The sequence below is a fragment of the Ixodes scapularis genome, unplaced genomic scaffold (genome assembly GCF_016920785.2).
Source record: "Ixodes scapularis isolate PalLabHiFi unplaced genomic scaffold, ASM1692078v2 PGA_scaffold9__187_contigs__length_104089568, whole genome shotgun sequence".
Taxonomy (NCBI): Eukaryota; Metazoa; Arthropoda; class Arachnida; order Ixodida; family Ixodidae; genus Ixodes; species Ixodes scapularis.
Window position 1 is genome coordinate 63,087,139 of NW_024609884.1, and position 25,119 is coordinate 63,112,257.

General features: G+C 46.7%; 1 protein-coding gene across 1 annotated transcript in view; it reads left to right on the forward strand.

The window, feature by feature from the left end:
- The first annotated feature begins 2,833 nt into the window (after window positions 1-2,833).
- Window positions 2,834-25,119, forward strand: part of LOC8050709 (von Willebrand factor D and EGF domain-containing protein) — a 148,979-nt gene continuing 126,693 nt past the window's right edge. Inside the window, exons 1-6 of the mRNA XM_040220802.2 lie at window positions 2,834-3,095; window positions 4,884-5,098; window positions 13,134-13,223; window positions 16,841-16,976; window positions 17,418-17,629; window positions 17,716-17,789. Of these exons, the coding sequence (XP_040076736.1) occupies window positions 2,885-3,095; window positions 4,884-5,098; window positions 13,134-13,223; window positions 16,841-16,976; window positions 17,418-17,629; window positions 17,716-17,789 (938 nt within the window). The 5' untranslated portion in view covers window positions 2,834-2,884. The remainder of the gene's footprint in view (window positions 3,096-4,883; window positions 5,099-13,133; window positions 13,224-16,840; window positions 16,977-17,417; window positions 17,630-17,715; window positions 17,790-25,119) is intronic.

Consider the following 25,119-nt stretch of genomic DNA (forward strand, 5'->3'; position numbering starts at 1 on the left):
ATATATATATATATATATATATATATATATATATATATATATATACAAATTGACCGCGCGTTTTTTTGTTTTTTTTTAATTTGAAGTGATAAATATTTGCATTTATGGGAGTATACTTAGCCAGCATAGCATTCACTTTCTTTTTTTTTTTTTTCCAACTATATTCCGTCTCACCCTACGATGCACTAGGGCCCGAAGTTCGGCGGGCGGAGCACTTCCTCAGAAAAGCTTCTATCCACATTGCAAAAGAGTGCTCTAGAGAAATTCCGATACGCAGAGTACGAAGAGCGCTAATCTTACGCAAATGTGGTTCTCTGTTGTGATGGCGCACTATTTAATATTGGTGCAGTAAAGGTAGATGGTATTTAGTTTCGTAAACATTCAAGGCCATATTTTGTAAACATGTCAACTGTTTGGAGAACTTTGAGGGCGCGCAGTCAACGCTGCGTTTCGCCTTAGCCATAACAATCCAATCCAATCTTTGTGTACGCACCCGGATATCCCCCTTCCGCACGTGGTGCGTACATACGCTCCCGCGTTGAACACTTGGTCCGACTTATCTTCATTTTTTAAAGGCCACTGGTTCTGATCCGGGGTTCTCTTTGCCACATCGTTTCCAGGCGGTATTTAATCCCTTCAGTAGTCTTCTGTGGTAGCAAGCAAACAGAGCAGCCGCGAGGGATCGAGAAGCAGACGAAAACATCGCCTCCGCATGACGCTTCTTGGCGCACTGATACGTACGACCGAGCAAATATACCACGTGGTTTCCAACCGGCTCGTGATTGGACCTGGCGGCCTATAGCAATGGGTTTTAGTCCATCGTACACGCTGAGACGGAGTATAGGGGTTGATGCGGCTATCGGTTTGTTGAACGACGTTTTATTGACATATCATTTCGTCGACACAGCGACGTTTCAAAAACAGTTCGTTCCATCAAAAGGTGGCCGCGTTCGTTCCACCGACACGTCTTGCGACGTTTTGTCGATAGCATTTTTCTGTGTATACATCGCCTCGGCCGCCGACACCCTGATGTTATAGCCTAACTTGCCGAACCTTTGGCGGTTCCAACAAGGCTTGGTACCAAACTCGGGCCTGAGATTATAATTCCACTTTTTCGCGAAGGGTGGTCGCGCGCAGTGCAGTCGGTTTAGAAGCCTCTAGAATCAGGGTTCAAGAATTTGTTTTTGCTCTCTCCGAGCCACCTGCGCGGCTCCGCTATACACTATAAGAAATGCATGCACGTCTGCTTACTTGCAAAACACTTAAAAAGCCAATTTCTGCGATCTACGAAATGAGCTCGGCGAATGATGAGGAGGAACATCCGTTTAGACCTAAAAATGAAGTCTACGCTGTGGCATTACGCAACGCAAAGTGTCATGCTTGCATTGCGTAATGCCACAGCGCAGACTTAATTTTGAGGCCTAAACAGACGTTCCGCCTCATCATTCGCTGAGCTGATTTTGTAGATCGCAGAGATTGGCTCTTTGAGTGTTTTGCGGGTAAGTAGACGCGCAGGCATTTCTTAGAGTGGAGTTCCAGCATATACTTCCAGCGAAGCCATCGACCCAATCTAGTTAGTAAAAAAAGTCTATTGTCAATGAAACATGACAGTGTCAACAAAAAGTGCGTCCATGAAACGTATGCCGACGAAGCGTTGTCCACGAAACATGTTTCCGCGAATTCGACAAAACAATATGAACCCAAATTAGCACAATAAATCAACAAGAAAAAAAAAAAAGCTTGAAAGGAAATTGTTTTACTGTTTTGCACTGTACAACTCCCTGCCAACCTTCGGGCGCGAGTTGCACTGTTCTCAAAGCTAATCTCAAAGTTTTTTTTTTTTTTTTTTTTTTAAGCGTTTTTTTAGTGCGCGTGGACAGACGCCGACAGACGCTTACAGAGGCGTGTATTCGCTCGTATGTGATGCATGATGGGACGCTAGGACGACACTTGATGTCAGCATCAGATGGTTGTCGCTCGAGGAAGTCATGGGCCGAGAAACTAAGGGAGGGGAGGAGGCAAGAGGGGACATCAGAAAACCGTGCTGTGGTTCGAATGATTAGGGAATAGTAGACTAAAGCTTCACTGCACTCATCGAACACGTTAGAACGCGGAACTCAGGCGTCCGGCGTTTGGCTATTGCATACAAACGCGTTCGACGAGTGCAGGAAAGACAAAGGCAGCTAGCTTTACCTCTACCCACTAATCCTTCCAACCAGAGCTCGGCGTTCTGACGTCCCCTCTCGTCTCCTCCTCTTCCTCAGTTTCTCACTTCGTAAGCGCTGACAAAGTACTGTAGAGAGGTTCCATCTCAGACCACGGGGAGCGTCTCCAACTTAATGGCCGACGCGTCCCGCGCAAATTGGTCACAAGTGCACACGCGCTGCGCGTGGCGAGGAGGAAAGCAGGTGGAAAGGCGGAGACGCTCGCAGACGACGGACACGTTCGTCACCTGGTCGCAGCTCGTATCGCAAACGCGGTCCATAAACCATTCGACCCCGATCGAGCAGTTGGAAGCTCTCTGGAATACAGGCTCTCTAAAAAGGTCAGAACGGTACGTTCCGCCGCCAGCGTAGGCTTCCTCGATAACGCTCCGGCATCTCGTGAAGTTTGAACACAGCCAAAGCACGACGAGAGGCAGCGAGCGCGTGCTAAAGGCCGGGCGTTAAAAAAAAAAAAAAAGACGCACTGCCGTTTTTATTTTGTCGATGACTATCACGGAAGGGCTGCAGTGCCTCTTTCGGGGTCGCGTCTTGCGGACGCTACAACGCCCTCTGGTCGAAAAGGAACGAGCCTCTATGGCCAACTGTTTGCGAAGGCCCACCTGTTTCAGGTGACACGGTGCGGGACGCAAGCTCCGGTCTGGATCAGGCTGAACGATCCAATGCCGTCCGCGGGGCAGGAAGTCGTGGGCGAGGCATGCGCAGCCTGGATCTTCCCGTCGACGTCAACTGCCGTCTGCTGCATTCTCAAGAGCCCGGCAAAAATCAGAAACTGCGGCACCTACCTCATCTACCATATCCGAGGCCTGACCGGTTGCAACCTCGCCTTCTGCGCCCTTCCCGCTGAGACGAGAGCAGCGCCAAAGTTGACTGGTGGGTATCCATTCGGAAGCTCAATAGGACGTCGGGATAGTGGCGGAACGCGGATGATTAGATTATCATCGCGTTCCACCACTGCTAGCTTTGCACCTGCTTCACGAGTGGTAACTTTGGCGCGCCCCCGAGTTTTCCCACAAGCTTCGAGTCCTTCTAAAAAGAGTTGATTTAGTGGTTTTCGATGACGCTCGGTAAGTTTCTGATTGGAACCATATGCATATTTTCACTAATTAAAAAGTTAATTAACAAATTTTAGTTAATCAGTCGACTTACCGCAAAAGTTGGCCACCCACATAATGTCCCCCTGGCCGTATAACTCACCTGTACAAACGGCATAAGTCTAACTTTTATGGCTTTTTTTAAACAAATCTGTAAATCTAAAAAAAAAAAACACACCCTGTATATGTATATATTTTTTGAGTGAGGTAAGATTACACAGGTGCAGCCGTGGTAATATTGGGAACAAAGAGGGGAGAGAGTGATTGTGGAATTCCTTGCATTGAAGTTGGGGGAAGGGAAAGGGAAAGAGAGGTGGCGAAAAATTGGGCCAGGAGCGGAGATCGAACCCGCAACCTTCGCATCCGAGGCGACGCTTTAACCGATTCGACCAGGGGTCTCAAACACGTGGCCCGCGGGCCGGATGCGGCCCGGGACTCTATGGGTCGCGGCCCGCGTGCATCCCGCGACTGCGATCCCCGGTTCCCATGTTTAAACGTTATAAGAGCAACTCAGCTGGGAAACTGCCATAGAGCCTGCTTTGAAAAAGTGGCTCCGATCAGCACTCGGGAACTGAACTACAGGCGATTGCAACGCCGCCATTTCTCCCGCAGCGGGCACTCCAGGAACTACACGGCTGCACGTATTGGTTAAGATCGAATCGCGCAAGTGCCGGTGGCGCCATCTCGCAGTGCCATTTCGCAGTAGCTATATAAATCAACTTCATGTTTTGTCAAGTCACTAAAGGGCGGCGCAGTTATCACGTCAAGTTTGGTCTCGGTGGACGCGAGCGGTCCGAGTTACAACGGTGAGTTCCCCAACTGAGTATTTTAGTGACGTTGCCATGCCTCGAACGCTACATGCGCCAAAAATAATAGTTTACTATCGTCGATTCATGGCTTCTAGCTGTGAGACAATACCTTTAAAATGCAAGTATTTTCTCTTATAATGCTGCTATAAAGATCGTCAAGAAAGCAAAAACTTAGGTATGAAAAAATCTTTTTTTTTTCTATGCCTGTTGAGCCTAGTGAATTGTGCGACAGGAACAGGTTGCTTGTTCTCGCGCAAATGAAAGATAAATATGGCGAACCGGTGAGCTTACAAAAAGCAGAGAGCTCAAGACTCCTTCTCTGGAAAATCTCTGGTGTGTCTCTGGGACAGTCGGTTCCTTTGCAAGGTGAAACACCACTGCTGTTTGCTTGCTGTCCCAAAATACCAAAACATTCACCAAGCTCAATATCCAAAATGCCACTTCTTCCTAAATTGGTTTATCATACACCGGTTAAGGTTTCCCACCAAATTTATCTATCTAGCCGCGACGGACAGACGCACACAAACTCACGGTTTGGTTGTAAATACTATCGTATTTAGAAGTTTTCGTTACTGCCGAAGTTTTCGTGGATGCATATAGCTATATTAAGAGACGTGCGACATTTGGGGCACCAGGTATCATTCTCATCCCAAACCCTCTGGAGACCATACATTTGCAGAACAGGTGACACCTCACTTACCTCATTAACTTTAAACGTAAAACCTTTGAGCAGATTTCCTGGATTACTTTCGTTTTAGGAACGAGACCATTGCCTCGGCTCATCATCCGACCGAGCTTACGGGGAGGAGCGTCGTGGCTCACGTGCTCCGCTTCTGCGGTGCCAGGAATGCTGTACAACGTGTCGTGGTACAAGCATCCCGCCAGGTACAAGCGCGTCCTCCTCAAGGACCTGCGTGAATTGGATCACCCCAGCGACGCTCTCTTGGTGTCCTCCGTCATCTTAGGCACAGAGGTTGGTGACAGACATGCATGATACACGAAACAACTAACGAGATTGCTTGTGAGGAATTAGTTGTATAGACAATTTTGCATCGCTTTATTGCAGTTTTTAGAGCACTCAAATCAGCAATATCGTACCTTTTTTGAGGTAAAAGAAAAGTTGTCAGGGACCTTTATCTACTAATTTCTATGATTCATGTGTGACGGTGTCGCGTGAACGCTGGAAGAAACGGAAAGGAAGAAGAAGATCGAGCTGGAAAAGAAAAAGAATGTCACCACGCCTCAACGGAGCCGAACATTAAAAGAGATATTTCGACGACCAATCGAGCTTCGTCGCACTTGGCGCCCAACGTGGGGCTCCGTAATGAGGTAAATTTATGTGGGGACGGCGGCCATTATCAAATCGCCCATTGAGCTCTTCGCATCAACGAGAGGGCTTAACTACAACGTCAGCAACGATGGATGAAGACGGCGCAAAAAGCGGCAGTGACGCGTCGTTGCAAGCTAAAGTTGAGGCGGCAGTTGCACGGAGCGAAGAACTTCAGCAGATCCTTTCGAGGAGGGACGAAGAAATCGCTCCGTGCAACTGCCGCCTCAACTTTAGCTTGCAACGACGCGTCACTGCCGCTTTTTGCGCCGTCTTCATCCATCGTTGCTGACGTTGTAGTTAAGCCCTCTCGTTGATGCGAAGAGCTCAATGGGCGATTTGATAATGACCGCCGTCCCCACGCGAGCTCGAGAAGTAACTCTGAAAGCAGCGACGAGGGCGCCAAGCACCAAGGGCAACCGAATAAAATATCCAAGAAAAAGAAACGGCAGCAGCGGTCGCTGGATACCGAACTACAAGAGAGCGTTCCAAACTCATGCAGCACATCTCAAAGCAGAGACAAGGGCTCGAACCAGCAAAGCCAGGGGAGAGGACTGGGAGATACCATCAACCATCGAGTACAGCCATCCACCGCGGCCGTAAGTGCAGCTCCCCTCCTCGCCACTGACGTAATTGGTTGGTTCCATCAGGTCGAATTTTGGCTAAAAATTTACGGGCTGCCGGAAGATATCGCACTGCCGCTGCTCATATCAAAGCTACCTTCCAAAGATTTTGCTTGGATGCGCTTCGAGCTTAACTCCAAGAAGATGAGCACTTGGAATGACGTGAAGTCCGCGTTTCGGCGGCACTACAATTTAGAAAGCCCTGTGGAAAATCAAAGAGCAATGTTCGCTCGAAGACAGACCTCCACAGAAACGTGCATGGAATACGCTATTCAGAAGCTGCAACTGATAGAAGAATGTGTCTTCACAGGAAGCGAAGCCGAGAAGTGCGAATTGCTTCTTGAATCGCTGAACGACAAGACAAAGCGGATGTATTTCGATAGAAGCTTCACATCGCTTGATGACTTGCTCGACTCTTTTATGAAGTTTGATCGGGCAAGCGGAAAAGCCAAGAAGCCCGAAGAGAAGTCATTAAAAGTTTCAAACTTCCACGAAGGAGGGGCCGATGAGCTGTGCAGTTTCGTCAAACTTGATCGGCAACAGCAGTCTGGGGAAAAACGTCAGGAATGCGATGCAGCGAGCAGTGCGAATGACAAACCACGACCAAGCCTGACCTACCAAAGGGAATTCCGCCGCCAGAACAATGCAGCCCAGACCAAGGCTCAAGGATCCCGTCGGAAAGTACTCAAGCTTTGCCTAAATTGCAAACAGGAAGGCCACTTTGTTACATGGTGCCCCCAGCCTCTCACGCAAGAATTTCTTGAATGGCAGCGCGCATTTCAAGCGGAGCCTAACGTTCCGACTGACCTGGAAAACTCCGACCTGGTGTCTTCGGGGCCTGCGGGGAGACACCAGTAGTGCAGCGCGTTAGCTGTGAATCTTCTGTGGGCGTCAAACGGGTCCCAGTCTTTATGGGATCCCTTGAACTCAGTGCAGTTTTGGATTCTGGTTCCACCAGAAGCCTTGTGAATGAAGCTGTTTGCCAGAGACTTCAGATGACACCTTCAAAATCTTCCCTGAAACTTGTGGGAGCAAATGGGCTGCCACTTGAAAATAATGGAGAAGTGAGTGTCGACATTACGGTGGACGGAAGGTCATTCCGACAGACTTTTGTGGTTGTCCCACATTTAAAGGAAGACTTAGTCTTACTTGGAAATGACTTTCTACGCTCTTCAAAAGCATTTATCGACTGGGGTACAAACACGTTTTCGATCCAAGCCGAAAAACCACTCAAGGTTTATGCAACGACCACCCAAGTAGTACCGCCTCTTTCCCGGAAAGTCATCGAAGTCGTTTTGGAAGTCCCAGACGGCGAGACAAGTCGCGATATTTTGTACGTAACAGGTTCTCAATCAGCTATTGAACGGTACCTGTTGGAACTGCAACCGACAGTCATCGATGCAGGGACAAAGACTTTCAAACTGCTGGCTACAAACTTTTCCTTGAGGCCATCCAAAATACCTGCGAGGGCATCTTTAGGATCAGCAGAAAAGGTAGAAGCTGTTGAAGCGGTTGATTTGTCTCCCATCGAATGGGAATCAGTCCTGCGATGTTCCAGTTTTTCTGATCTTGAGAACCAGGAAGATGTGCCGAAAGTCCGCAACGAAACGCAGCAGATAATAATTGATGAGTTGAGCTTCAACGTGGGAGCTTCGCTGAACTCCGAAGAGCTGGAGGCAGTAAAACAACTCTTGATGAAATATCGTTCTAGTTTTGCAACCGACACTGCACACCTGGGATCTTGTACGATAGAGAAACATTCCATTTCTACTGGTGGTGCAAAACCGATTGCACAATGCCCAAGGCGAATTTCACCGGCTCAAAGAGATTTGGTGAAGGCAATGATAAAAGACCTAATGGATGCAAAAATTATCCAGCCCTCCAAAAGCTCCTGGGCATCACCACTGGTTCTAGTCCAAAAAAAGGACAAGTCAACAAGGATGTGTGTAGACTACAGGAAGCTAAATGCTGTAACTGAAAACGTTGTCTATCCACTACCACGAATCGATGATGCTCTGGCAGCATTGAGTGGGAGCAAGTATTTCTCAACATTGGACCTCCTTTCAGGATTCTACCAAATAGAGGTGGAACCTGGCGACACCGCTAAGACAGCTTTTGTTACGCAGTGGGGGCTGTATGAATTTCTGAGAATGCCGTTCGGGTTAAAAGGGGCACCGGCAACGTGTCAGCGAACTGTATATGCCATTATCGGTGATCTAAAGTATCGCAACGCACTGGTCTACATGGACGACTGCATTGTTTATAGCACAACGTTCCAAGATCACCTTCGACAACTGGGAAATATTTTCGCGCGTTTTGAGGTCGCAAATCTCAAGTTCAAACCGCAGAAGTGCCATTTTTTTTGCACCAGAGTGACTTACCTTGGACATATTGTATCCCAGAGAGGTATTGCACCTGATCCAGAGAAAGTCGATGCCGTAACGCGATTCCCCGTTCCTAGAACTGCGGCTGAAGTTCAATCGTTCTTGGGACTGACGTCCTATTTCCGAAAGTTCATTTGGAACCATAGTGCCATCGCAGCCCCCTTGAGAAAGCTCCTGAAAAAAGAAAAAGCCTTCACATGGGGTGCTCCACAAGAACACGCCTTCCATGAACTGAAATCTGCCTTATGTGGACCTCCCGTCTTGAAGCACTTTTCAGAAGACTCTAAATACGGCCTCCAGGTCCACACTGATGCTTCCAGAACCGGCCTCGGCGCCATCCTCCTCCAGGAAGATGAAACTGGGGATTACAGGCCTGTTGTATACCTCAGCCGTTCTCTTCACGGAGCTGAAGAGAACTACACATCCACTGAACTTGAGGCCCTTGCAGTTAAGTGGTCCCTGGAACAGCTACGTCCCTACCTAATGGGCAGAAAGTTTCATGTTGTTACAGATCACCATGCGCTCTGCTGGGTTCTTCGTTACAAGGAGGGAAACCAACGCCTGCTCAGGTGGTCTCTCCTGCTCCAAGAATTCGACTTTGAAGTTGTGTACAAGTCTGGCGCATGTCACACTGCCCCCGATTGTCTGTCCCGTATTCCAAGCCGCTTCTGCTCAGGGGAACCTTCGAGTACCAACGGCTCGGGAGAGACTGGCAGGACCCGCACTTGCGATGTGTTTGAGGTCAAAGAGCCCAACTTAACCTCCGAGCAGAAGGAGGACCCGTTCTGTACAAAAATCATAAAGATACTGCAGAAAAAGGCTGGTACAAAGAAACAGCAGAAGAGAGCAAGTAAACAATTCGTGCTTTTTCACGATGTATTGTACAAAAGGGATGCAGGACCAACGCATGAACGATTTGTTTTATGCTTGCCGGCGACGAAGCGAGCGGAAGTACTTCACGAATTTCATGGAAGTCGATTCGGAGCACACATGGGAATCCGTCGCACATACGAGAAAATCCACAGTAAATATTTCTGGCCTCGACAGTATCTGGATGTCCAACGGTTCGTGAAAAGCTGTGACCTCTGTCAACGGATGAAGATGACTACGACGTGCCCTTACGGACTGCTGCAGCCAGTTGAAGTCGATGTGCCATTTCATACAGTTGGACTCGACATAATTGGGCCCTTCCAGGCTTCACGAAGGTACAAGTTTGTCATAGTTGCCATAGACTACCTAACCAAGTTTGTTGAGGCGAAAGCTGTTCGTAACATTGAGGCTTCCACGGTGCAGAAGTTCATCGAGAGGAGAATTATCCTCAAGCACGGATGCCCCACAGTACTAGTTACGGACAGGGGCACACAGATGACTGCCAGATCAACTTCCGATTACCTCAAGTACCGTGGTATACGTCACGCAACGACTACAGCTTATCACCCAGCTGCCAACGGCCTCGTCGAACGAGCCAACAAAACGCTCAAACAGATGATGCGAATCACCACCTCATCTGGAGAGAAGTGGGCTGATGTTTTGCCCTATATAGTGTTCTGCTATAACACAGGATATCAGGACACAGTTCGTACTTCTCCTTTTTTCCTTCTGTATGGACGTGACCCTGTTTTCCCCTTGGATGTGGCTTATAACAGGAAAGAGCTGCAAGAACTGCAAGCAAGCTCCGAATACGCGGTGCTCGTGCGTGAGCGCTTGAACGAAGCGCGTAGATTGGCCGCACGACACATCAAGTTGGCTCAGGAGAAGCGGAAGAGACTATTTGACGAACACCGAACTGACATAACGTTAGAACGAGACCAGTTGGTGCTGTTGAGGGCCCCGCCTGTGGGGCTTAAAAAACGGACAATGTACACTGGGCCTCATCGAGTTGTGGCCAAGCTATCGCCGGTGAATTATGAAATAGAGTTCGGTGATGGTTCAGGGCGGGACATCGTGCATGTAGAAAAACTGAAACCGTATCTAGAGCCTGTTGCAGAATTTTCACTCTCCTAAAACTGTTCACTAGAAGACCCTTTTATACTTGTACAGGAGTTGCAGTTACCACGTGGGACGATTGTGTCGTGTCTGTACTTGAATGTTGTATTATATGTGTACAGGACTTGCAATTACCGCTTCGGACGATTGTGTTTTGCGTGGACTTGAATGCTGTTTTATACGTGTACAGCACTTGCAACTATCGCGTGTTTTGTGTGTGCTTTAAGTGTCTTCATAACACCAGTTTCTTTGCGTGTTGTGTGCGTCGGGTCAACGCCTTTTTGAGGCGGCGGCATGTGACGGTGTCGCGTGAACGCTGGAAGAAACGGAAAGGAAGAAGAAGATCGAGCTGGAAAAGAAAAAGAATGTCACCACGCCTCAACGGAGCCGAACATTAAAAGAGATATTTCGACGACCAATCGAGCTTCGTCGCACCATGGAATTCAGTATCCTTCAAGAGCGATTGCTCAAATTTGTACAGAAGACATGAAACAGTTATTTCGGGTTATGAAGAACATATTGTTTATTAATTGACGAACGGACAAAGTTCCGAGACTAGGGGCATCCATTAACAATCACTCCATGCCTTAAAAAAGTATTTGAAACATTGGGGGCTGTCTAGATCAATATTTGATTCCCACTTCGAATAAAGCACTTGCCAAATTTTTCGATTGTACACCATAGAGGAGGTGAAACACCACATCCTTGCTTGAGTAAAAAAAAAGAACACTAAATATTTGACCTTAACAGAAAAGTTCGTTGAAATTTCCTGGTAAATGAAATGAAACGACATGATTAGGAAGTTCCGAGAAAACATAATTCCTGTTTACAGGATAATTTAACTACTTTAAAAAAAACACTATTCTCCTAAACACCATGCTTTTAAGTGTCTAGGTAGACCACGTTTGTCACAAAATAAAGTTTTAGCGAAAAACAAATAGCGCAATATTTACGCCACAAGCTCATTTGAACGTTGAAAATAAAAGCAATTTTGGAATCGCTTTTAACTCAAAGTATGTCTGGCGACGTACATATTGCACTAATTTTCTTTTTAGGAAAGTTTTATTTTCTGACATTACTGTCCTATCTTAACACTTGAAAATAGTTTTGTGAGTTTAGTGTCCGTACACTCTAAAAAAAGCCTGCGCTTGTACTTACTCGCAAAACTCTCAAAGAGCCAATCATTGCGATCTAGGAAATCAGCTCAGGGAATGATGAGGCGGAATATCCGTTTAGGAATAAAAATAAAGTCTGCGCTGTGGCATTACGCAATGCAAGCGTGACGCTTTGCATTGCGTAATGCCACAACGCAGACTTCATTTTGAGGTCTAAACAGATGTTCCGCCTCATCATTCGCTGAGCTGATTTCCTAGATCGCAGAGATTGGCTCTTTGAGTGTCTTGCGGGTAAGTAGACGCGCAGGGATTTCTTAGAGTGTAAAAGCGAATTCGAAACATATTTCTCTTTCGGGTCAACCTTCGAATTTTAGAATCGCTCCTAAGCTGAAATGTGTCTCGCGACGTAAACCTTGTAGTATAAATATATATATATACAGTATATATTTTATTTTACTTTAAGTGAAACTTTTTTGTGGGACGTAGTGTCTTATCCAGGCGTTTTAAAAATGTTGGTTTATTAATTCAGTGTGTTTTAAGTACAGACTGCGGCAATATGAGCTTAGGCAGCCGAGTGCTAACCAAAGGGGGCAAAATGCTGCTCGGGGTCTCCAGAATGCTAGATCATGTAACCTGCTGCCACATTGTGACGATAGAGAACGTGGCAGGTCATTCCTTTTTTTTTTTTTTTTTTTTAACAGCTTAACGCATCTGGGGTGTCCGCTTTGCATTATTACTGTACGAACTTATATTGTCACTGTACCAGCTCATATTGCCGCATCCTATACTCAAATCCGCTTAGCTCGGAATAGAAAATTTGAATTCCAATTGATTCCTTTTTGCGTTATAGGGAAGTTGAAGCGGCTTTGTATTTGAGGAAACACACTTAAATTACCTTCACTCGACCTCCAGGATCTCGGATATCGAAATTACTTTTAATTCGGTCCATGGAGGGTGCAGAAAATCATTTTCAAAAGAACCGCTGAAGGCCCTTCTTTACGGAGTATGACGTCACAAAAGATATTTTCGGAATCTCCGCTCTCGTACATCTTCAGCGCCTGTCAAAGCTATGCACGCGCACACTTGCTATATTAAAGGAGGGCTGAAAAAGACGTCACGACTGGTACCAGCGCGGAGGAATATACCTGGCAAGCTTGTAATTGCACGCGCGGCCTTCGATCGACACGCGCTTGGCGGCCGAAAAACCCTTTTATGACGTCACAACTGATTGGAAGTTTTTTTTTTTTTTTTTTTCGCGTTTTGTTACATCTTAGGGGAAAACGAACGTGATATTCAGATTCACGGGATAAAACTACGCTAGAATCAACCTCTATCTCATTTTTCTAAAGTGTTTCACCTTCCCCTTAACGACTCGTTCTGATTGGGTCTGGCAGTTCCGTGAATTTTTCGAAACAAATATCCGCTTTGTGCACAAGCAGTTCACGTTCCTCGGAAACCCAAGATAAGCAGATTTTTGGATGCGAGGCTCAAGAGGAGTGGTGGGGGCGAACAGGGTTTGTCGTGTGTCCATCTAGACAAGACCACAATGAAGGCCCAAATCTTTCTGCTGCAGGTGTCCTGCCAGATCACCGGCTATTTCCGCAATTCTAGCAGCCGCTCGAAGCGCAAGTCATCGAGTGAACGTTACTTCGTCGGAATCAAGGCAAGTACACCTTGTCGTGTACAATCTCTCAGGTCTTTGAACCTGTGTCTGTACCGCGAAGGACAGTGAATGAAAATCCCATGGACCTTTGCCAAGAGTTCAGCCTACAGCAGGATACGAAGTTTTGCCCCCAACAGAGCACCCCCAGTCAGCCCTTTTACATTCCGTAGAAATCCTATATTCGTTCTTTTGCTACAGGAACTTTTTTCTACGTGGGTGTGTGCATACCAGTGTGTGCACGTGGACGTGTTTATATATGTGAGCGTAGGTATACGTGCGTGCGCGTTTTGGCGAGCTTAAAACGTGCTATTCGTCAAATGTTTGTGTTCTGTTTTGGGAAGAAAGGAAGAAAAACAGAGATAAAAAACAAAGAGGTTGACCTGGGAAGTTCGTTCTGGTTGAGCACTTTGTACAGGGGAAGAAGTGGCAGGGAGAAATGAAGAGAAAACAGAAGAGATGAGTGAAAACAGTAGAAATAAAGCTTAGTCTACAGTGTCAAGAAAGCACACGCATTGCACTGGTCATAGGAAACAAGGCACCATATACTACTGGCAGAAGTGCAGGCGTGTGCCTGAAAGAAAAGACAACAACAACAAGGGGGCTTCGTGACCTTGGACTCTCTTTGTGGCGTTTCCGAATTGTCCGTATCTTCGCAGCTTGAACAACTGTGCTTACTCGTCCGATTCGGTTGAAATATGTCTATGTACAGGCGACGCCGATTCTGAATGATTATATAGTTACCTCCGTACGTCGAGACAAGTCATGTGGAAAGTGAAACATGATGCCTGGGTCTAACATGAATACAGGGGAGCATATTGATGTACAGGAGGTTGCCACACAGCTTGTCATTCCGGTAATGTGGGGCTATAATATTTGTGTCCAATTGATGGGCGGATCTAGCACGAGCCTCTGCCTCTAGCACACGCCTCTGCCGTCTCGTTTCCAGGTAAAATGATTGTAGATCCACTGAAATTTGATGGAGTGTCCCGCCTTTATAAATTTTTTAAGAAGGAACGTAGTAATGAATGTAGAGTGTGTTCAACTGTTAAACATAACACATGAGAATCGGCCGGAGAGACTCCCTGTGTCACCTGCTGATGCAGTCTGGCAGCTCACGCCTCCGTATAAATGCGATGCCATTCATTATGAAGTTTACAAAGTTTTTTAATAAAGCTTTAAACAAAGCGTGGTCAGGGAGCTGGGGAAGTGCAGGCCAGCACACGTTTCAAGAATTTCTTACAACACAGTTCTTCAGTGGACATTTGTGTGGTCAAACGAACTATCCCCGTAAAACACACGCGCACGTGCACACACACAAACACACACACACACACGGGCACACACACGCACGCACACACAGACGCGCACGCACACTGACACGCGCGCGTGCGTGCGTGCGTGCGTGCGTGTATGTGTGTGTGTGTGTGTGTGTGTGTTTAATGGGGGCAGTTCGTTTGATCAGGCAAATGCGCACTGAAGTACTGTGCTGTAAGGAATTCTTGAGACGTGTGCTGACCTGCACTTCGACCTTGATACACTTCACGTCGTCGTCGTACGTGATTCGGCTTCACAGTGTTTTCACCTTCTCAAATATTGCGACAGCGACCTCCACGGGAAGGCGCTCGCGCGCTCGTGCACCTCGAACGTCGATCAAAGCTGTGTACGGGCACTCTTCCCTTCCGACATCCCACAGGAAGTGAGACCCCAAGAATATAAGTTCCGTCGATCATCACCTAGTTCATTCAACGCAGTCGCGCACTCCCTCAGAAAGAACCACTGAACCCGCGAAGTTATTGAGTCGTCCGCTAGCAAGGCAAAACCGGTTGTGGCACTTTTATTACGGGCTTTTGTCATCGCATTTTGGTACTGAGACGATAGAAAATTCTTCATCATTGGATATTAAGAAGACACAAATATTCAACCTTTTTTTTTATCAGACATAGTGTTTCACACACAGAATCGTGTCCATACAGATGCAAACGGGATATTTGTCAAGGGCAATTTCCGTTGATTTAGTGGCAACGATTTTCAGACCGAGGTATCTGTGGAATTTTCTTTACGCGACTCGAAGCTTTACTTTTGTTTGTACACGACTAGACACAGATGCCCATATACAAATTTGGTACCTATAGAAGGACGCGTGACCGTTTTCTGGCAGGAATTGGCCAAGTGGAAGAATGGCGATGTTGAATAGCGTGAGCCTCAGAATGACTCCCTGTGTTGCGCCTCGGTACGCCTCACCATCCTATGCGGTCAGCTTCTTCCTTTAAGAAACACGTACATGCTTAATATTGAAAGGAGTAGCTCGCCCCTCCACGTACCGTTCCAGGCGTCGGTGAATCATCTTCTCCATTCATTTTCCAGCACAACCCGAGAGCGCAACAGGGCGATAGGAAGAGAGAATCAGCGGTGACAGAGGCTTGAGGAAGGGAACAAGGGGACAGACGTGTCCTATTGAGGCACTTATCTCTCTCTCTCTCTCTCTCTCTATATATATATATATATATATTCACGAATGACAATAATGAAGCGACAAAAACTGAAACAAACTAAACGTTTAATGAGTCGAACTTGGGCCATAAACAAAAAGGAAACAGAAGATAACACTAGAGCGTCGCTGGCGTCGATGGCGGCGTAGCAGCAGGATCGAACGCTGGGGCGAGACTGACTGTGGCTTGCCACGGGGAGCACCTTTTGCGGGGGTCTCTGGAACATTCGGCCTAATATATATATATATATATATATATATATACGTAACCACGTACGTAACCATTACGTACGCGCGACCGCGCGTACGTAACCGTTCGGCCACGTACGCGAGCGCGTACGTGGCTGAATGGTTACGTATGCGCGGTCGCGCGGAGGATAGATATATATATATATATATATATATATATATTTTTTTTTTTTTTTTTTGAGAGTCTCTTTCGGTGAGAGTGCGACCGACGCTACCCGGGGGTCAGACAGCGGCAAAAGCTCAACCTAATGACTTTCATCATCACTCTGTGCGTATACTATTGCCGGGGAAACCAGTGAAGCGCAGCAAGTGCACCGTCACCTTGCATTTTTTTACTTTACGCTTGTCTTCCAGCCTTTGTCTGCTTCCTGTATTATAGTGAAACGAAGTATAGCTAGAAGCATAGTGAGGTATATCGGTTGGGGAGCGCTGACAAAGCGTCTTTCTGATCGCCGCCTCTTAGCATTATCTTTTCTAACCGCTCTCTTTTTCTGCCATCTACTCCCTTCACTTTTCTCTGTCTTCTTATTTGCTCCTCCTTTTGTGGTCTTTCTCCTTGCCCATACTTCTCTCCAATATGGGGAGCTTTTATCGTTTTTTTTTTCGGTATCTAATATCCTCCCTTGTGCCATTCTGTTGTTATTTTTTTGCCATTTTTTTTGTTGTTTTAGGCTTGCAGTCTACTTTTGGCTTTAAGAACACAAACCTTTTTCTTGCTAATATGACCTAATTCACTTTTACTTAAAAGTTATAACTCATCCTAATATAATTGTACCTAACCTAACCCCACCGAACCGAAGCTAAGCTAACCAAACGAAAACACGACTGGCACAACGTTACAGGAGTTCTGATGATTCGCGCGTAAAATTGATTCTTTCAGGCTCGACAAAATGCAGTTACACTTGTGCGAGGCGGTGGTGCTGTGACTGTGAAGTTTGTGACCACCGTACCTTTGGCCTGTGGCACGAGGTCCACCGGACGTTGCCGCCTCCGGCTCATTCTCTATCAAGGACGTGGTGAGAATGAACAAACTCACCCTCAACTTGTGGCTTACAAAACGAAATCGTAAACAAACATTGGTAAGGGTCCTCTCCAAGAATTGAATAGCAATGTCATTATAAAGCATTGTTGTCGTCTATTGTTTTTTTCCAATGGGGGATTCCCATCTACAGCAATACCGGGAATGAAGAAATGGAAAGACGCATTTTGGGAGAACCTGCCTCGGCCTGCTGTGTTGTGCGCGATGACAGATTTATGACGGAAGTGGTATTTAAGATGTAATCCTAAAGGAAAAAACGCGATGATAAATTGACAACGTAATGCAGTATTTGGCAAGAGAACAAGAAGAAACGCGATGATAAAATTTACGACGTAATACAGTATTTGCCAAATCAAACCACCACAGACTTTTCGTAGTGCGACGGTAGTTTGAATGCTTAAGAAAGATCAATTTTCAGACGAAACAAGCGGGCCAGCCAAAGTGGGCTTGTCTAAATGCCATATCCCTCTGAAACACCGGGGCTGCGGGCGGCGATGCGCTGTGGCCCGCGTGAAGCTGTCCGCCTTCGTGAACGACACAAGCGACCAGACTTCGCACACCGTTATTCGAGGGTTCGTGGAGAGCGAGGACGGACCCTTGTGGCACGGATACCGGATCCCTCCATTAAAAGTAAGTTTGGGTCTTCGTTTTTTTCTAACGACGGTAAAGCGAACTGTATCCGGTGATCAAGCTGAGGGCTTTAATGTTCATTGCAGGTAACAATTGTCAATCTGCCAACAAAGCGCTGCTACTCGTTTTCTGGCGTGTACTACACATCGTTTGCCAACGTGTGAGTGCGCTTTTCTGTACTCCCCATGAATCGTGTCTGGGTATTTCCGTCCCCGTCGAAGGTTGTATTGAATCTTCACTCGAAGCAATTGGCTTCGATCATTGAACTGGCCGTTTTGAAAATGTACGTCAATCAGAGTGTTAAAAATCACACGTACGCAACCCGAGACTGCCCAAGCGGCTGATGCAAAGCAAAGCCCACTTTGTTTCCCACTGTCACCGGTTTCTGCCCGCCTGTCTCAAAAAACTTCAGCGCGTTTTTTTTTTTTTTTTTGTTCTTTTTTTGTTTTGTTTTGGGTTTGGGTTGTTGATCGAACTTCCAACTCCCTTCTACCACATATGTTTCGACGCCAAAATGGCCGATTAAAGCCAAAATATAACGGTCACAGCGGACGCTATCGAATGCGATACTCCCGAACCAATTCAAGCAGCCGTGCAGTTCCTTGAGTGGCCGCTGCGGGAGAAATAGCGGCGTTGCGATCGCCATTAGACCGGTTCTCGAGTACGGATCGGTGCCACTTTTTCAGAGCAGGCTCTATGGCAGTTTCCCAACTGAGTGGTTGTAGTAACGTTGCCCTTATCCGAAAATTTTGTTCTTCCGACCGTCCGTGCATTTCTAAACTAAATTTAGCGGGAGAATCGACGTCACGTAACATCAGAGCATCTCGTAAAACCCCAACTTGACTCCGAGATGTCACGTCGATTTCCCCGCTATATTTAGCGGGGAAGATAGACGGTCACGTGACCTGACATTATGTCACGTCACGTGACCACGTTTTGTGGCGTCGTGGTATCACGTGACAGCACGACTCGACACGGTAACGCTAATTTCTCCCCTAAATGTAGCGGGGAAATAGACGTCACGTCACCCGAAGTGACCACGTCATGTGACGTCACGATATTACGTGCACCCCGACTTGATACCGCAACGTGAATTTCCCCGCTAAATTTAGCGGGGAAATGACGACACGTGGCCAAGTTATGTGAGATGGTGTCAAGTGACACCACGACCTGACATCGTGACGTCAATTTCAACCCTATATTGAAGTCACGCGACCTGACGTTATGGGATGTCATGTCGCGTGGCACCGTGACGTCATGGTGTTACTGTCTTGGTATCGAGTGACATCAATCCTAGTTTCGTCAAGTCACGTGACATCGATGTTTGTACTAAGTTTTTGGAGAAATTAATGAGCAGTATGTTCTTCACTTTCCGAAACGACTGTTTAATTTATTCTAAACAAGTTTAAACGATAGCTTCTTGAATACTGCATTTCATGCATTTTGGGATTTGGAAGACGAAGGTCACATAATCCTTCTTTTTAAAATTAAATTGGTTAGGAACTGCTGGGGAAATTTTAGGAATATTTTTCGACGACGTCCATGAACCTTCCGTAACTAACCAACGACGTTTTCTAATTTTTTTGTTGCATTATTGCGACTAACATTTCTCTCTTTATGCACATAATAATAATAATAATAATAATAATAATAATAATAATAATAATAATAATAATAATAATAATAATAATAATAATAATAATTTATTTTCCTTTTTTCATTACAAAACGAAAAAAGGTGGAAAGGAGGGCAAAAAGCTGCTACTGCAGCTTGACGAGGCCCTAGTCCCCCCCCCCCCCCCCCCCCACATACTCATACATACATACATAAACATAAAAGTCGAAGCTACCTGCTTGTTCTACTGGAATGTTCCGCGGTGTCAGTTCGCGAATGAAATGTTATCGCATTTAATAACCACTACTTCACAAGTCTTCCCTCGGAGCAGTGGTTGAGAAACGCGCTCCCCATCTTGGGGCCATAGGCCTGTTTCTCTCGGCAAGGGGGCGCTAGCGTGCCCGTAAGGCGCGCTCATGTAATGCTTTCATCGAACATAAAGCGCCATTGCAGCATTCGAAACTACACGGTTCACGCGGTTGTTTACATGCTCATGTCAGCGTCTGTTCACGCGCGGTGAGAGAGCGCCTAATAGCACTAAAAAAGCTTCAAATAAACAAAAGAATAACGCAGCTCGCGCTGTCCTATCAAAATGATAAGAGTGACTTTCTTTAGCTACTTTATTCTTCCTGCCATTTTTTCCTAAACATTGTTTCCGCCAATTCAATATTGTTAGCTTAGCGTCCGCGAGCAACGGGAAAAAGCGCAACCGAAACGCTCCCTAAAAATATTAGATTTTGCTCGCTAGGTGCGCTGCTCAAACTCGGGAGCTACCCTATAGGTCTGATTCCCCTTGGGAGACGTTCGGAATATTGATCTCTCTTTTATCGCCTTATCATTCTCCCGCTAGTGCGCAATCGTTTCGTTGGTTACAAACAGAGAGCGAACACAAAAATGCACAGCTATAGGTTTCGTTCATACATGCTATCCCATTTAAAACAGAATGCACATCAACAATGAAATCGTAAACACTTCCGCAACCCGTAAGGCGAAACACAGCGACAGCTGATGTGTGACGTCGGAACCGCTGAGGGTGTCATTTCGGAGCAGATAGACTGAATGAACGGTAAAGGTGCCAGCGCGCACCATAGAGTCCGCATATGTATTTCATTTAAAATGGAGTGACACACCGGATAAACATTCCATAGCATTTTGGAATCAATGAGGGTTTATTAAGTAGAGAGCATTTCGGCTGTTTGCGTAAGAGTGGAGGCTGTTTTTGTACGTCACTTCGGTTTAAATAGTCGCGCGTGCTAAGCGAAAAGCGTCGAAGAAACGGACAAAGAAGTAGACGAGACGTTGAACTCTCAAATGAAGGTTTATTGAAACAAATACACACTATAGTAATATCATCTTTATGGCAATTAGTTTTGAAAATAAAACTGTATCTGTCAGGTGCATGGACGAGGCACTAAAGCACTTGCTTTCCCCTTGCTTTCTGACACAGATTGCATAGTAAAATTCTAAGGCAGTTTTATCTGCGAATCTCCCGAGAATTGTTGTTTGTCCTAATTTTGGGTCACATCGGCACCTTCCTATATACACTGCCAGATTGCCCGGCAAGGACCGTTTTACTGACCATGCATGTTATCTTGCTACCACGCATGTCCATGCATGTTATCTAGCTTGCTTGCTATCTTGTTATCAGCGGCCCGTTGTATATTTTGGCGGAGTGCCGAAAATGGTCCGCGTCATTATGGAGCGCGGTCGACGGCGCGAGTCCGCGATGGGTCCCACTATACTTCGTTTCAGCTTCGGTCCGAGCGCGGCCAATGTTATGAGCCGAATGGCCAATCAAACAGCGAAAGAGGCACAACGTCATGGCATGCTCTCTGCAGTTGATAGGACCAGCCGCTATTCGCCGTCTCTCTGTGCGCGCTCCTCCGCCGGCTATACTTCGTTTCAGCTTCGGTCCGAGCGCGGCCGATGTTATGAGCCGAAGGGCCAATCAAACACCGCAAAAAGCGCAGCGTCATGGCGTGCTCTCTGCGCTTGATAGACATAGCCGGCGGTGGAGCACGCAGAGAGAGACGGCGAATACCAGCTGGTCCTATCAACTGCAGAGAGCACGCCATGACGTTGTGCCTCTTTCGCTGTTGGATTGGCCCTTCGGCTCATAACATCGGCCGCGCTCGGACCGAACCTGAAACGAAGTATAGTTCTATCAAGCGCAGAGAGCCCACCATGACGGTGCGCTTTTTGCGCTGTTCGATTGGCCCTTTGGCTCATAACATCGGCCGCGCTCGGACCGAAGCTGAAACAAAGTATAGCAGCTATCGCTGTATCGCTGTAAAAAAAAGCAGGGCATAAAAAGACAAAACCGAGAAAATAAAAACGAGGGAGTTTCTTATGAAGCGACAACACACCATATCATCCATCTGTTTAAAGGGACCATGAAATTAATTTTGGGCCGAGATAAATTATTTTAGATTGGGATTTTACTAATCGCATATCGTAAGGGAGCCAAAGAAAGGGGATATAAAGTAAAAAGCCTGCTTCTCGGCACGAAAGTTTGAACGATTATTTCTTACCTCCTTTCCTTCGAAAGCTGAAGTAGGGTGGTGATTTGGGCCAGTTGGTAAGAGTTGAACATGATGAAAAACAGCCTCAGAAAAACAGGGACGAAGAACGAGTATAGAGAGGACAACGGCTGACTCGTAACTGAAGTTTATTGAAAGAAAAGTGATGAAAGAAACTTGTTAGAAAGATAACAGACATACAGATTAAAAACACACGCCCGCCAGGCGACCAGATGTGCAGATGCATCACTTCAAAACTTCACACTCATGTTGGATTGCAGATAGAGTACCTCCCTCTCAGAGAGCGCCGCCGATGGCTCACTGACACATCTGTCTGCCATCGAAGAGATTATGAAAGCTTTGATTATCTCTCCAGTCATTTTTTCCCTGTGTCTGCCCACGACAGTTACGTCAGCAAAAGAGGGGAGACAGGAACAATCTCTGCAATTTAGCGGTAGAAGCCCCCCTACCGTTGCTTTCAAGGAGTACGGGTGCTCTCTCAGCCTGTCGTTTAAACACCTTCCTGTCTGACCGACATAAGATCTTCCACAAGATAGGGGTATTCGGTAGACGACACCCGTTGTGCAAGTCACAAACGGGGTTTTGTGCTTCTTTGGGCACTGAAAATGACTCGAGAGATAATCGAAGCTTTCATAATCTCTTCGATGGCAGACAGATGTGTCAGTGAGCCATCGGTGGCGCTCTCTGAGAGGGAGGTACTCTATCTGCAATCCAACATGAGTGTGAAGTTTTGAAGCGATGCATCTGCACATCTGGTCGCCTGGCGGGCGTGTGTTTTTAATCTGTATCTGTGTTATCTTTCTATTCGCAACTCCAACGCCCTATAGGTGGCGGGGCGGTAGTTCCAAGATGGCGGAAGAGACGAGGATAGATTCTCCAGGATATCCCGTGTGCCTGCTTGCTGGCGCTGTTCATCGCGCTAAAAATGATTCATTTGTCTACAAATGCGAAGCGGTATAGGGGGGGAGGGGGGGGGGGGATCATATTAGAGGTGACCGAGATGCTGATGCACGTTAGGAAAACGAGCATGCTGTTATTTAGAAGTTGCAGAAACCTCAAATTGCGACGATTTGTGGTGAGCGAGCGCATTTTAGGCACCGGCCATGTTACTGTTTGTGGCAGGATATTTTTGAGGGTGATGAAGATGTGCTCGCGCTTTGCCTAGCCATTAGTGCCCTAAAAAGAGAGCCGCGAACGGTGACCGTCAAGCTTCGGAAGAGCAGCGTTCACAGTACCGTATTTTCCGGACCATAGTCCCCACCCGGTGTATAGTCCGCAGGGGGAAATTTGGGGTCAAAAATAAAAGATTTTACTTAGATAGCCCGCACCCGGTGCATAGCCCGCACCCGGTGCATAGTCCGCACCTGGTGCTTAGTCGACACGAAAATCTTCTCATAGACGGCACACGTTTACAAATGTCTGCTTTTTAGCTCACAATAAAGCCTATAATGTGCATAAATCATCATTAACATACACTTTCGTTCACAGAATTCGTCTCGTCATAATCAACGATATTGAAAAACATAATTCCTGTATAGTCCGCACGCGTAGATAGTCCGCACAGCCAGAAATTTCAACTTTTAAACATGTATAGTCCGCGGTCTATAGCCCGGAAAATACGGTATTGGTGTCTTCGCGTCACAGCCTCACAACTCGCTGCTCACCGTCTCGGTTTTAATGTATTGCAACACGTGATCAAATTGCTCTATGGTTATTGATAAAAAGTTTGTGACTGCAGGCTACCGGGCGGTGTAGCATCACAACCACAAGCTTGCGCTGCGCCTTTGAAGCACAATTTTCAGTGCGCGCCAGGAGCGTTGCCATGATCATCACTCTAAAAAAATAAAAGTAATGTTGTAGTTCTTACACCCCTTGTCCCATATACGACACTCGAAAACTTCAGTTCGCCGTGCAGCCCACTGACGTCAAACTGACGGCCCCAACTTTTTTGGGAGGCTTGATGACGGCGCAATATAAGACATAAAGCGGCTAAAGTACGCATCATAAAGTACAGAAAAACAGAACAAAAAAAAAAAAAAAAAAAAAACACCGAGGTTTTGAAGTAAAGCCAAGGAAACCCCGATTACGTTTTTTTTTCTTCTTTTTAAAGTCATTAATAAGTTGCACAGCTCTGGTATCAAGCCGCTCGTGAAAGTTGGTAGCGCCGGTTGAACGTCAGTGCGCTGTACGTCCAACTAAAGTTTCAAAAACTTCCTTTTAACATAATCGGCGTGTTTAGGGGTTTTATTTATTGCTCTATCAAGGATAAATATTTTAATATACCGTACTTTTTTTGTACCATTTTATTTGCAACATTGCGGTCCCTCTGGCCAAAACTCGCGTTTTAAGCTCTCGTCACGAACGGCTGGCTAACACAGATGCGCTTAAGTTGCTTCGAGCATTTCTTTATTTGCTTTGTAATTACCTGAAAGCATGTACGGGTATTCTGTATTTTTAAAGTGCTTGGAATAAATGGTCATGTTCTTGTAACGGCCTTAAAACGCGAACACATTCCCGATTTGTTTTGCTCGACATGCCGTTGCGCGACGAGTCTTTTCCTACTTAGCCAAAGAATAGACTTATTACTAGCGGGAGCTTTTGCCGCCGTCACGTTGAGCACAGATTGAGCTCGCGGCCATGCAAACGACCAGAAATCCGCAGCGTATGCGATACACGAAAAGTCCCTAATGAAATTAGACATCCCGGTCCCTCGTGCAAGGCTACTGCAAGGTGGAGCACAAGAATTCCTTTTTTAGCGCGCTCACTTTTTTCGTTAAAACGGCTTCACGCACCAAGGCCAACACTCCCTGCAATCGTTTCCGCGACGCCGCCGCCGCTGCCGTCCCCGCTCCTCTGGTTCTCCGTTCGTCCGCGGGAGGGCGAGCGGCGCGCTGGAGTTGCGAATACTCGGCGACAACTTTTCTTGGCAATGCAGTGGAAGGTACGTCCCGCGTCCCCTCTCCCATTTTGAGTGTACGCAGGCTCTCCTCCTCTCCCCGGAAATGGGGGAGGAGGAGAGCCTGCGTACACTCAAAATGGGAGAGGGGACGCGGGACGTACCTTCCACTGCATTGCCAAGAAAAGTTGTCGCCGAGTATAACAAGTTTCTTTGATCACTTTTTTTTCAATAAACTTCAGTTACGAGTCAGGCGTTGTCCAGTCTTTACTCGTTCTTCGTCCCTGTTTTTCTGAGGCTGTTTTTCATCACCTTCGAAAGCTGTTCGCCTTTTCGCTGTGCTGCATCCGCGGTGCCCAAGCGCGTCAGCCGAACCCAGCTCACGCACTGGACACGACCACTCCTTAGCACGGACATATGAGCTCGTCAACAATCAATCC